General features: G+C 38.2%; 2 protein-coding genes across 2 annotated transcripts in view; both read right to left on the bottom strand.

The window, feature by feature from the left end:
• The window catches only part of corin (corin, serine peptidase), a 49,302-nt gene extending 42,363 nt beyond the window's left edge, over window positions 1-6,939 (bottom strand). The window contains exon 1 of the mRNA XM_022677478.2: window positions 6,804-6,939. Coding sequence (XP_022533199.2) covers window positions 6,804-6,833 — 30 coding nt within the window. The 5' untranslated portion in view covers window positions 6,834-6,939. The remainder of the gene's footprint in view (window positions 1-6,803) is intronic.
• Window positions 6,940-8,299: 1,360 nt separating this feature from the next.
• nfxl1 (nuclear transcription factor, X-box binding-like 1) overlaps window positions 8,300-14,761 on the bottom strand; it is a 32,266-nt gene continuing 25,804 nt past the window's right edge. Inside the window, exons 20-23 of the mRNA XM_022677482.2 lie at window positions 14,011-14,115; window positions 12,739-12,825; window positions 10,484-10,537; window positions 8,300-10,374 (exon numbers count right to left, since the gene is read on the bottom strand). Coding sequence (XP_022533203.2) covers window positions 10,201-10,374; window positions 10,484-10,537; window positions 12,739-12,825; window positions 14,011-14,115 — 420 coding nt within the window. The 3' untranslated portion in view covers window positions 8,300-10,200. The remainder of the gene's footprint in view (window positions 10,375-10,483; window positions 10,538-12,738; window positions 12,826-14,010; window positions 14,116-14,761) is intronic.

Below are 14,761 nucleotides of genomic sequence, written 5' to 3'. Positions count from 1 at the left end.
CCAGTAGGAGGAGCGTCTTCTGGCCGCCCAATAGATCTTCCCCGCTGGATCTTCACCCGCCAATGACCTGCATGTTCTGACCGGATGGGGCGGGCCTTTTCAAATATAACGCAGCTCAGTCGCGTCAGTCGGGAGATGAGAGCTGAGAGGAAAGACCTGTGTTTGCGAGAGCTGTGATTATTTAAGCTGTTTCTGTCTGTTTCTGTGTTTCCTGAGAATAGTTGTGAGTAGTTGTGAGTTTGGCTGAAAGTGGAGTAGGTAGTTTGTTTCTGTGAGAGTGAGGTGTTTGTCTGAGTGTTCTCCCTCCCTCACCCTCCACTCTGTTGCACTTTGGTGGACAGATAAGTTGGGCCCTTCACATTATTCATCACGTAGGTAACACAATGTCTAGACACACCAGGTAAGGGGCGGGTGCCACTATTGTATTTTTGGTTTAGTTTAGTTTTGGGTTAGGTAGTTTAGCACTTGTATTATTTTCTTTCCTTTGGCACCGTCCACAGTCCACCTTAGGCATTTTGGTTTGAAGAAACGGCTTATTGATTTATTATTATTATTATTATTATTATTATTATTATTATTATTAATATTTTTTTTGTTATACGCTTGTTTTTTTTTTTGTATCTTTCATTTGCTATTTGTGTAATTGTACACTTTTGTAATTATGTAAAACATCCAGTAAAATCCCTGGTTTTCTCTTTTCTTCTAAATCTCTGCTTCCAGTCCCTTTATTCAATCAATTTTTATTTTTGTTTACTTCCTGATTCACCCTAGACCACAACACCTTTAATTGGGAACGTAACAGAAGCTATAGTAAGCGTTTAGAAGCTGTTATTTCTGCTAAATGAGGATCTACTAAATATTTATGTACTTTTTCTGTTGGGGTGCCCAAATTTATGCAACTGCCTAATTTAGTTGAAAGAATTATTGCACACTTTCTGTAAATCCTATAAACTTAATTTCACTTCTCAAATATTACTGTGTTCATCTGCTATATAATATATTTAACTGAAATTGCTGCTCTAATCTTAACAACCAATGAGTTATAAAAGAAAATCATGAAAATTATCAGGGGTGCCCAAACCTTTTTATATCACTGTAGTACACTACTACAAGTAACACAACAATGACAAAAGGTGAAATGTAACACTAAGAATAATAAAAATACAAAATTAATTTAACAACTACTAAAACAGTAACACAATAATGACCCGATTAGTAACAAAAACAGTAGAAGAACTAACACTGCAGAGTAAAAGTAACACAACAATGGCAAATGCAGTAACACCCCATGAGAAAAGTAAAGGGAGTAACATTGCACAGGAAGAGATGTAACAACAACGACAAATGTGTAACGCCACACCAAGAATAACAACAGAAGAAGTAAAACAACAATGACAAAAGCAATAAGACAACATGTAAGAAGTAAAGGGAGTACCACTGCACAGCAAAAAAATAAAAATAACACTACAACAACAAAACGCGTAATGACACAGCAAGAATAACAACAACTAGTAATGTAACAACTCCAAAAACAGTAGCACAACTCTGCGCAGGTAACTAGTGCAAGAACAAAAAATTGGTAACAGTACTGAATGAGAAATACCAAATCAATAATGAAAGGTGTAACCTTACACCAAAAATAACAACAATAAAAGATTTAACGCTCTAATACACAGGGCTAACACACTGACAAGATAGATAACAACACAAGAAGAACAACTAGCTACAAAACCTAAAAAGAGTCTGGAAGGCTGAGATTTACCAGATTAAGGGGTCCATATAAATTTCAATTAAATCAAGACATCATTATAACACTGCTGTAATAACACTGTAATGACACATTAAAAGCAGTGGTACGATATTAGTTCTTTCTTGTACTGAAAGGTACACTTTTCATATTTGTACCCTCAAAGGATCTTCACAGGGTCAGATGTGTTCCTTCTGAAGTACAAAATGGATTTGTACCATTTATCCAGCCAAAAGGTACATTTGGCATTCTGTATCACTGCACTAATAAACAATATATATTTTAATTATACATTTTTTATTTGAAAGCCAGACATTTTTGTATCACTAAGTTCTTGACACATATTCAGTTGATGATAATGTTTATCTTTATAAAATTTACTGACACAAAAAACAGAAAAAGACTTTCACTAAAAAAGGTACTCTATTGTACCTCAATATAAGGTACAGACTCAGCGACAAGCTTTGTACCGTTTTAAGTACAAATCTGTACTTATTTTTCTCAGTGTGTAATCACGATCACGTGCAGACATACAGCACTTAAACGGAGTTTTAAAAAAAGCTATTTTTTAAACTAACGCTACTTTAAAGCTAAAAGCTCGTTCCCTTTTCTCTCCTCTCTCCTAAAACTGATACCTGGATGCGCGTGCTGTAGGGTCTGTAGGGTCGCGCGCTAAAGCCCGCTCTCCGGCATCCCGGGTCTCTTTCTCTCTCACACACCGGCTCTCGCTCCGCTCGCGCTCCTCCGAGCAGCACCAAGACTGAGGAGCGAACAGCGCGCGCACAGCATTCTTAAAGAAACGGGGGCGGGGCCTGGTAATGAGCATGCGCGGTGCAGAAAAAATCTTCTTAGTTTACTAAAAAAGTAAGAAGATTTGTGTTTGGCAGATTATTTCTTTAAGGTAACAAAGCTTTTTGTCAATAAATCATATACCAAGTGAAAGCAGGTTAATTTAGCTTTTAAATGGAACCACATTTGCAAGGAACATGTATTTGTAGAATGAGCAGCAGAGCTGAGTATGTGGGTTGTGGCCAATTAGAAATTGCCAAATCTTCTCTGTCATTGCCAAACCGCTTAATTTGCTGTTTATATTGACACTTGTTTTCGAGCTTCTGGTACCCCCAGATACTGCCTGTCTGATTGGAACCTGATTGGCAGCACCTGTAAGCACAGATCCTGCTACAGTGGTCAGAAGGGCCGTTTCTCAATATGGAGCACACTAGCTTGGACTCCCGTACTTGTCAAGAAAGGACTCGCGAGCATACTTTCACGGACACGGAATTGGCACCTCTCAGGGGAACGGAACGCGTTGTTTCCGAAAACGTAGAAGCACATTTTCACATTGACAATAAACCACATATTTGAAGTGTTCACCTCTACATCCTCGCCTAAAAATAATTAAAAATTGTATAAAAACACTGCAGTACTATTTTTAAAACGTATAACTTACAGGTTTTTTCTATCTCCTCCACCGATACTGCTGTGAGGTGCATTCTGGGTTATCAGACTCTAAGAAGTTCACACATGTCAACTTCCATGCATCTTTGATAATGTGGGAGGAGCAAGAACACATCAGGGTGTCTGTAGTGAACTTGGCTAATTGTGAACTTCTAAATGGAATAGTAGTTGGGCTGCGACTGATAACAATTTTTGAGTTTACAAGAACACAAGTACAGACAAGAACGTAGATTGAGGAACGGTGTCTGCTCCAAGAAAAAGCATCATGCCATGTTTGACTGATCTGGATAGGGCCCGTGTGATAGGCCAACTTCAAACCAGTGTTCCGCAAAACCAAGTTAATGCATTATTTGGAGTGAGCCCTATCAGTATCTCCAAAATGAAGGCCAATTTCCATCAAATGGGGGATGTCAGAGGTAGGGTGTGAAGTGGTCTTCCCAAGAAGACGACACCCCAGTTTAAACACCAAAGAAATCAAAGGCAGAATTAGCTGTTTAGCAATAGAAGAGAAGTTTTTTTTTTATTTTTTCCATGGGTGCAAACCAAATTCTTAGCTTTGCTTCACATCCCACAAATGCATCTTCCTTACAAATGTGTCTCCATTTAAAATGGTAATTAACAGGCTTTCCAATAGTATAAGAATTTAAAAAAGAAATAATCTCATAAACACAAATTTCATTACTTTTTGTGTTATGTTTGCATTGGTATTAGTATAAGTGTTATTCTTTTTTTTTATTTTAGACAGATTGAAATGTGACAGACAGGTGAAAGACATTCACCCACACAGAGCATCAATAAACAATGTTGATTATAAATTTGTCAACTATAAATTTTAGTGTCGATCAAATTGTTAATTTGTAACTCCAATGCACTATGCCAAGTGCTGGGAACATATCTCCAATGGGGAGGGCTATGGGCTGCTCACTCACTGAGTTCAATCACCAAAAGTGACAGACACAACAGATTACTAACGGTGTCAAACGATTAAAAAAATATATTTGATTAATCAGAATTAAACCCTCTGTGCCACTCAATCATATAAAAACATGTGATACACAAATCTGATTTTTTTTTACTAATTCTTGATTTACTTAAAGTTGATGTACTTAAATATGTTATACAAATTGTATTTACCAAATCCAATAACATTATACATTTTACATTACTAAAACTCTCTTATTCTTGATTTACTTAAAGCTGTTGTATTTAAATGTTACAGAACTACAGAAATATAGGGTTCCTCAATCTTATTTCACACATACATTACTAAATTTACTATAACTCTGCTATACAAATCTGCAATAATCTCAGAGTTGGTGTCAGAGTGCCTTATCAACTCAATAAACCCAATAAGAAAATAATTATTGCTAAGTTTTATGTCAGTTGTTATAAACAGCTTTTAAAGTCTTATAAACACCGGCAACCTGAGCAGACTTGGTGCAGGTTGATTTTGAGTGGTGTGGGCTGGAGTGACCGATACTGCTGCGCTGAAACTGACCTGCCCTCATTATTACTGTACACACTTACAGTTCATCAGGGCACACTGTCCCACCACAGTCTGCTGCTCCAACACTCTTCACCTCACTCTGTGTGTGTGTTGTGGGGGTGTTAGGACCCAGGGCCCTGCGGTTTAGCTCCTATTTTTACTCCGGTATTTGTGTTTCAGACTTTCCGCAGGCTGAGGGGAACCTGAGAGCCGGAGGGGTTTCGGGGTATTTATAGAGACTGTACAGAGGGAAGAAACACAGTGCATGTGTCTGTTGCGGTGAAGATAAAGACAAATTAAAAAAATAATTAATCCCAAATCACAGCAGGAGACACATAAACAACTATGCACAATTAAAAAAGTTCACACAAATTTCCAAATTCCTCTGCCTAACAATATAATTCTGGCTTTAATCTGGTGCTACTGTACTCAGTGCACTGTACTGCAGTCCATGTTATAGTTATCAGTTTGTCACAAAGTGCCAAAAACTCCTATCAGATAATCTATTAGAGATCACACTAAAGCAGAAAGAGAAACTTTCTATATATTCTCTGTAGAATTTGGTGTTGGGAGACTATTTGTGGACTATTTGTTGCCATAACACCCTGCATGTATCCCTCCACCATTTTAATGATATGCTTTTTTAGAAACACGTATTATACCCAAAATCTTTTCACTACTTTGGTAAAACAGTGTCTCAGGCTGCAGACAATGTATTCATAACTATTTAATCTATTTCATCTTAAATTGTGCAGCTGGAACCTGAATATGTAGACTCACATTTAAGGTGTAATTATAAAATTAAATGCAACACAACTGAAATGAGTAAATGAGCCACACTATTTCAGATAGATGGTTCTGACAGATAAAAAGAGATTTAGAGTTTGGGGTGAAAATTTGCTTCCCTCTGACTTGGATTGCTTTTTCAGTGGTGAAGAATAGAACAAAAGATGAATACAATGGTGCACAATCATGACTACTTAAACTTAAATACACTAATTTTAATTACTTGGGCTATAGAAATCATTATCGTTTTTGCAAGGGCTGTGTGTTGGAAAGAACCTGGTGATAGGATACATCACGAAACAGGGGTTATGATTTAAATGGATGCGATATATATTGCAATTTTACATTTAAAAATTTTTTTTTTTTACATTTAAAAAAATAATTTTAATATATTTTATATATTTTTATATAGCAACAACCTTGAGTGTATTACTGCAATTATACCACAGTTTGATTATTGCTGTTTATTGAAAGATTTTGAGTTAAAGAGGACGCAAACATATGATTTGTTTGGTTATAAACACTCTGCGTGTGTTAATAACCTGTTCCATTGCTGCTCTGTTTGTAGCTGGGCTGTTTGGATTGTAGGCGCTGCATCCTTGCTAGGTTACCTGGATGTTGCTGAGTAATACGTGGAAAGCTTCGGTTAAAGTGCATTACCGACTGATAACAGCACTTATAGAATGCCTCTCAGCAAATTACATTGCAGGGTCATAACTAACTGTGGTACAATAAAATTGGATACGAGTTTCTAATTAACAAGGCTGGAGGCAGAGCTAGTGAGGTAGACACATACCATACTTCTTAATATGGGAAAAAATAGCGCAGCAAAGCACTAAAAAACGTAAAACCTTGCCGAGCTCAAACTAATTTTGGAATTTATTGCGTTTTACATTAATTTTCAACAATGTTGAATACTTTATTATTTATATTCCAAACCAACCAGTAAACTTACGATTCTTCTGTGTTTTATATTGAAAATAAATCTGTGAAATGAAAATAAATCTGAACATACATTTCTCAAAAATTATTTGTGGACTATTTGTTGCTACAACACCCTGCAACATCCCTCCACCATTTTTCATGATAATAATGTTTTAGAAACGTTTAGACCCCAAATCTTCTCAAAACCAACTAGGAAAACGGTGCCTCTGGCTGCAGTGTATTTATTAACCTATTTGTTGGAAGAACTTCTCGTGAAGGCGCTTTAGACGTTCAGAAGTATAATGTAAAGAAACATGGCCGAAGTTCCCCTTTAACCACGTTATTAAAACACAACTTTACCGTATCGTTATTAACATACAAATAAACTCGTGTTTCTCTTACCGGTTTCTCAGGGTTGTGCGCGCGCTCCATCAACAGCCGCTCATGCCGCGCGCACGCGCGCACCCGCTCGTTCGCTCGCTCCCGGTGAGCGTTTCCTGCCGCCGGCTGCTTCGGTTCCGCGCACGAGCCGCTAAGAGCGTATTAAACAAAAGCGCGCGCGAGACTCACGCGCTCAGAAAAAGAACGGGCCGGTGACTCCGCCCACAAGCGCGAGAGCCAGTGTACACACACACACGCAAAAGCGCACAGTGCGTGTGAATTGAGACTGCATCTGACTAGGAGGCCAGTCAGAACATAGTTAATTTATATACAGCAGTTTTAGAGGCACAGTGAAATGATCCTTAAAACATGGTGGTATTAGTTTCGTAAAGACACAAATATTAAAAAAGAGTTTCAAAACTTTCCTCTTATTCATCTGAATAATCCGTTCCACCTTAAATGGCACAGATACTACATTCTGGCCCTTGAATATTACAGCTGTAGGCTACTATTTAAGGTCAAATAAGATTAAGCAGCACTACAAGAAGAGGTTTTAGAATGGCTGAAAAATAAATTAATTCTAATTAAATACAATTGAGACTAGTAAACGAGACGCAGTATTTAAGGTGGAACGGAAGAGTCAAATAAAATTAGGAACATTCGAGAAAATTGCCTTTTGAGGGAACCTCACCACAGGACAGCCAATCATAACAACTAATTTACGTACATTAGTCTTATAAGCACAGTAAGAGAATTAGCTTGTTTGGTTCAAAAGGATGAAGATGTTCGAAAATGGTAGTTTTAAACTCAATTGTTAAAACACATTATCACACTAGCACTTGCGTGCGTTGGGTTTTTGTTCTCCAGCTATTCATGTCAATGATCAGTTTTACCTTAAATTGTGCAGCTTTTACATTCTGTAACCCGATTGTAACGTTTGTAGGCTACCGTTTAAGGTGGAATGGATAATTCAGTGTAACTCAACTGAAATGTGTAAATGAGCTGCACTATTAAGAATGAAAGGTTCTAACATATAAACTGCTGCTAAAATGATCTTTAAAACATGATGGTGGCAGCTTTATTAGTCAGCTCCTGTTATTAATACAAATTATCACCTGAGCAGCTGTTACATTTTTGCACCAAACTTCTCATAGGTTCATAGGTTTTAATGAACTGCAATACTTATTTCTATATAGAGAAGATAAGTAGAATTTCAGAATAAACTCAGGACAGCCAATCAAAACAGAGCTCATTTACATATATTGATCTAAATTGGTGAGTTAACAGAAACAACCTGTTTAATTATGTGAGAGAAATAGAGGTTGAAATAATAATGACAAATGTTATGCACATTTTATTAATTCCTGAAATTAATTCCAGCACACTGTTTTTACATTTTTGGTCAGAAATCGTGTAATTACTCTGACACTGCACGCACTCAACACAAGCCTAATTACAGCGCAGCTTGAAAACAGAATGAACATTCCTTTGAGGTTTAGTAAAAACAAGCATGTTCCTTTAATTAAAGGTGACTTTATTATTTATAATGAATTCAAATCACAGATTCCTGTTCTTAAAGGAGAAAAACATTCAACTCAAAATCATCATCAGCCTAAATCAGCATCAACAAAACATCTACGACAGCTAAACTAAGCTTTAAGCTCCAGAAACAATAAGGCCTTTTGAATTAACTCAGGTAATCTAGAACAGGTTCTTCACAGTATTCTATATAAGTGACCTTTAGTATATGGAGGATTTGTTCAATCAAAATCTTAATGCATCTTAAATGCATCATTAGCACTTAACACTAGGGGTGTAATGGTACATGTATTCGAACTGTCACAGTATGAATGTTACGGGTTACTGTATGTGAATGCTTAGAGAATACTCAGTATGTACTATAAGGCATGAGATATACTTTATGCAAGGACGTAAATGCAGATGCTTCAAGCTACACAGACTGTGATTTGCATGTGGCTGCGTCAAAAAATGTTTCACAACAGTTTTTAACACAACACATGTGCAAGCTGCATTCTGAGAACCCGCTGAAGTACTGGAGAGCATTGTCATTACCCGCTTACCACGCTAAGCATCAGCTCTTTAGCTGTTCAGAGGAGAGAATTATTGACCTTTAGCCTGCTGCTAACCCCGGCTAGCACTCCTGAAGCATAAGCATTACCCACTAACCGCGCTAGATCTTTTGTCATTTAGAGGGAAGTATGTCAGACTGTTTACTGTGTTAAAAACAAGGTACTAGGGAAAAACCGCCAAGCTTTACAGAGCACTCAGGATTCCTCAGTATAGCGCTGTCACTAGTGGTTAGCTGCTAAGGCTAATGCTCCAGCTTTAGTGCTGGAGAAATTTGGGAATCTAAGCTTACTGTAAATAAACGGAAGCGCTTTACTCACCCAAATAAACAGTTTTCAGGAAAGAAATCTGTGTAGATTAACATCCAGCACTCTGTTGACTTTAAAAGAAAGTCTTTTTAAGTTACAATTTTGTTTACTTAGCTTAGCTTTACTTATGAGTTAGCTACCCCCTTGTTATTTCACAAGTGAGCAATCCATGGATTCCATTGAATCATGGGCCTCTAAACCATGGTATTTGCATGGAATTGTGGGAACTTTAGTAGTGTAGAAGTGCGGCTTTGGTAACTGCAGTCTTGTTTGTCCCCCTCCACTTTCAGTTCTTACTCTGTGTTCAAATTAAATAAAAATAAACCTGGGTTAGTCGTGGATTAACACGTCCCCATACTTAACCGTGAACTTAAACTGAACTGCAACCTGCGTGTACCATTACACCCCTACCAAACACACACAAGTACACACGAACAGGCTTTTATATCTGATCAGAGGTGCAGGAACTCTTGCTTGTTAATCAATACTGTAATACTAACCCCACAGAATACAACCTGCTCCCTCAAACCAATCACAATGAGAGTTTAATATCGACGAGCTGACCAATCACAGCTTACAGCTCCAGATGGGTCTGTGTGGGTGTTTAGATAAACAAGGATGTTCATGTCAGCAAACAGAAGCATATTATTTAGGTTTATTTAAAGCAGGTGAAAGACCCCATCTTATCTTATTAACTCCTGCATGAATCTTTCTAATCACAAGGTGTGTTTATATTTTGTAGCTCTTAACATCACCTTTAAATGCATTCTGTGTATACGTGTGGGTGTTTGTGTGTGTGTTTGCGTGCAAACAGGACAACCTTCAGGCTCCACCCACAAGCGTGTTCCTCCATAGCTACTCTTTAAGTTGGAAAAGCTGTGACTCGTACATTAATATTAATAATAATAATTTGGGTTGAATACTAGTACCCATGCATTGGTATCCATTTCTGCAGGCATTCACATGTGTGTGTGTGTGTGTGTGTGGTATGCAAGTCAAAGTATGGGGATTAATCCAGTCTTCTAGTTGATCTGCAGCAGGTAGAATGTGCCGACAGCCAATAGGACGCCACAAACCGGCACCAGCAGGTATTTCTTATACTTTAGCCACAACCCTTCCTCCACCTCCACTTCAGTGTTGCGCCGATTCTTCTTCCGCTTCCCTTTCTGCCGCTTTTCAAAGGCCTCCAGCTCCGCCTGGAGACGCACAAAGAAACAGAGTTCACAGTTCTAGATGACTGCATTAACTGTGCATTAGATCAACAGAAAAGCCTATTGTGTTGTGGACGGGGCTTCTTCATCTTACCTGCTGTTTCTTAATTTCTTCCTCTTTTACTGCTCTCTCCTCAGCCTCACGAGCCTTAACACACACACACACACACAAATACACTAATTTAAGCTATTATCGACACAACTGTTGGTGTATACAAAGTGCTGATGGGGGTTTCTGTGAGTGTGCGTCTGGAAATAGTTCTATGGTGTGCTCTAAAGGTTTAGTCTCTGTGTGTGTGTGTGTGTGTGTGTGTTCCTGCGTGTCCCGCACTAATGCTCCTCTAATAGCTCCTGCCACTTTTTACGACCCCTCTGGCAGAGCATAAAACACATCAGACAATAGTGCATTTTACACCCCATTACCATGGGAACACACTCGGGGTGTGAGAGTGTGTGTGTAGCCTCACAGCTAGTGGAGTTCAGGAGGTCTAAGCTACATGCTATTATGCCGCTTTTCCAATTCCCCAACAGACCAGAATCAGCGCAGCTCCTTATTAAAGAGCCCTTACAGACATAGAGACACAAGCACAGGGAATAATGGCTCTTCTCCGAGCGGCTGCTAATCCGAATCTGAAACTACGTGCACCCGGGTCGAGTACCCGTGTCCGATTTCCATCTCAAAACCCCTCAAAATACCCACGACAGCAGAGGGGGCTCATTATCTCTCTCTTTCTCGCTTTCTCTTTGCTGTATGAGCCTCTGCGTGGGGTGATTAACATTTAATGTACAAGCGTCGTAATGCTAGTGATCTTCTGCTAGCATTAGCTACATGGCTAAGCAATGTTTGCTAATAACAACACTGGCTAAAGAAGGCAATTAAACAAATGATTTAAAGGCTATGAAGAAGATAGATATGAAGAAGCTCCACCACCTCTTTAAGTAACTTCCCGTGTGTTATGACAGTCCCTAGCTAAGGGATGAAGACAGAGAAAGCGAGAGGGAGGACCTAGTGCTGCACTAAATACCGATACTAAAAAAGTCTCGATACTTCGTTGTTAAAAACGGTACAATACCCTATTTATTTAGTACAGGTGCTAAAAAATTAACGTGTTTTAAAATAAGAGCTGTGTTTCCTCTCTCAGTCAGAAGAGAATGCATAGCATGGCTGCTAATACGAGCAATTTTGCAGACAAACTTCAGCTTGTAGAAAAACTACAGACACAAAGCGATGTATGGAATTATTTTGCATACACATGTGACAGTCAGGGCATCCTCGTGGACACATCAAAAACCTGTACAGACCAAAGATCGAAAAGTGCAAACACCTCCAACTTAGCAAAGCATATTTCTGACAGACCTGCAAATATATTTAAGGAATATAAGTCATTATCTACAGTCCTAGACATATAAGACTGACTGCAGAGCACACTGACACGCATGTGTTCCTGGCTTAGAACCTTGAAGTGGCCAAAGAACTGTCAAAAAAAAATAAGTCAGCAAGAAAAAAAGAGGACAACACTTTTTTTTCATAACTCGGTCATAAAGCTCAGCTGCTGTAACAGAGAATTATTTTATTTTTGTTCAGATATGTTCAAAGTGGCAAAAGACCTGTCCAGAAAAGAAGTCAGTGAGAAAAAAAGAGAATGTGTTTTTAATAACATGGAAATAAAGCTCACCTGCTGCAACAGAGAATTATTTATTTTTGTGCAGGTATATTTAATAACTCAGCAGCTGTGACATAATATAATGCAATTATTATTATTATTTTTTTTTTATGTTAATTTTTTTTTTGTTCTCAGGAGATCAGAGCCAGCACTTAGACAGCAGCATCACCTGTGGGCTCTATTTACAAACTTTGTCAGAGGTGGATTTCAGATACATACATTGTCACGCTTGCAAAGGAATGCAAACTATTTATTCTGTCAGCTAACAGCATTACACATGCTGAGTAATGGAAGGGGAGAGGGAGGACCATCCTTCCCACCCAATGACAGAAGACAGTTATGATCTCTAGGGGTTTCCAGTCACTGACAGATTGCTGTGGCATCACAAGGAATTAAACTTGTGACCTCCTAAGGATACAACCAGTCCCTAGGTAGCTGCTCCGTTCAGGAACTCAATCGAATATCAGATGCCAAATTCTTATAAAAAAACTGATTAATTCCCAAACTGATTAACTGAAATATTGATTTTCTTACCTAGGTGTTAAATATGGAGTCAGGAAAGAAACCATATCTGTGCATTTGTTGGATTATCTTTCAATCACAACCACTGTGTATTAACATGCTGTTTATGTATAGGTATGTGTGTATCTGTGCGTGTATGTGTAGGTTTGTGTGTGTGCAACACCTCTGCAAATTTCTTCTGTAGTTCTCTACAGGTGTCATCACACACCACCAAACTCGCCTCCTCTCTGGCACGAGAACACGAAAACTCCTGCATGACAAACACAAGCACACACAGATTAATTTTAGTATCAATGTACATATCACCAAACAATGATTTTACCTTGTTTTTTAAGTCCAGTTTATAAAGAATTATTTTTTGGTCTGACATAATAATGAGCTAATGCCTATTAATGACCAGTCTAGATGGAGCACAAGTCTCAGAATCAGAGTCAGAGATTGTGATAAAAGAAGCAGAAATGCTGTTTGGTTAAATGCAGCAGCATAGTAACAACAGTAAACTTCATACACTGGATTAATTAACAGATTTGCACAAATCTGTATATAATGGCTGAATATAAGAAGATCTAGCTCCTCTGTCGAAGGGCTGCAGTATTATGTGCAGCTCTGCTCTTCCCCATATGTTTAAATGGCAACATAGTCTATTTACATCTCATCTTTCAATTTCCAGAGTCTAATTCCAACTGTTTTTTATTGTTTTACTGTTTTTATATTATAAAGCAGCAGGCGTACACTAAGTACTTAAGTGACGGACAGTCTTGGAATTGTTCACTACACAATATAAACAATGGTTTTGGGACTAATACCCAAATCCTACCCTAATCCTGTTAATTTGGAATTTTTTAACACAAGTTAATTAAGGCACTAAGTTTGACCCCTTACTTCTGTCGCAATCTGCCCCGCCCAACACACTGATCTGTCGTCCGGCTTAACGTTTTAATGGCGCGCTCTGAACTTCCAGCTCAGACCCGGTCAGAGAGCTTTGTTTCTCTCTCTCTGCCTCTCTTTCTCACACACACACCCACGCTGTGACAACCAAGCTGAGGCATTTACAATCCAATTTATCATGCATTCTTTATTCCAGAACCCTACGTTGATTTTATCCCCACTCAAACATACAAGTATATACTATTATTTTAATTGACACCACTAATATACAGTAATTTTAGATTTCTTACATTCATTCTTTTATTTACATTTAAATATCAAAAATACAATTTTGCATCTGAAAAAAACAAAAAACAAATGCGATTATTCGCAGTTAATCACAGAATTTTGTTGTGATTAATCGGATTAAATTTTTTTTATCGATTGACACCACTAGTTTTTTTGTGTGACTGGATGGTATTATGATTTTTTAGAAATTAGAAATTATAAAACTCAGCATATGTGTTGTGTCCTAATGTTAGAACTGGCTGGTGTCGAGTGTGTGTACCTTCTTGATCCTCTTGCACGGACACTTCACCTTCACTCTCTGGTTGCAGTTCTCTTCACACTCTCCAGCGTGGCACAACTCCTTACAGCGATGACCACACTTCAGCTACACACACACACAGCGAGGGGGAGAGAACACGAGCAAAAGAGAGAGAGAGAGAGAGAAAGAGAGAGAGAGAGAGAGAGAGAGAGAGAGAGAGAGATGGCATGTTAGTCTTTTCAGTGAACGCTTTTGTGTTTTGGTGCCAACATCTGCATAAATACAGTAAATTCCAGCTGTGTGGTAAGATCCCGGTGGTCCTGCTGGAGATCCTCCATACCCCGAATTCCTGTACAGTACCACTCTGTACCAATCTGAGCCATAAACCTCTCTGAAGCTAACATAGCTAAATCCCATCAAACAGCAAAATGCTAACTAATAATGGTGCCCATCATAGACAGACGACGGTATTGATGTACATACCATCAACATTGTTTTACAGACATCATACAGAGAGATACAGTATATATTCAAAATAAACAAACAATAGGTTTGTTAAGCTAAATTTAAGGCGGAACAGGAATTAAGTAAGACGTGCTACAGTAAGTAGTAAAGAGTAAGACGACCCTTAATGCGTCTGCATTTTCTGGATCTCCATCTTCAATAGATGCGATTATGTGATTTCTGACAATGTATGACTCACTATTATACTCACTAGAACACAGACTGAAGTAAACAAACAAACAAACAAACCAACAGAATGTAATTCTGT

The sequence above is a fragment of the Astyanax mexicanus genome, chromosome 13 (genome assembly GCF_023375975.1).
Source record: "Astyanax mexicanus isolate ESR-SI-001 chromosome 13, AstMex3_surface, whole genome shotgun sequence".
In the NCBI taxonomy this organism is placed as follows: Eukaryota; Metazoa; Chordata; class Actinopteri; order Characiformes; family Acestrorhamphidae; genus Astyanax; species Astyanax mexicanus.
This window is presented reverse-complemented; position numbering and strand designations above follow the sequence as displayed.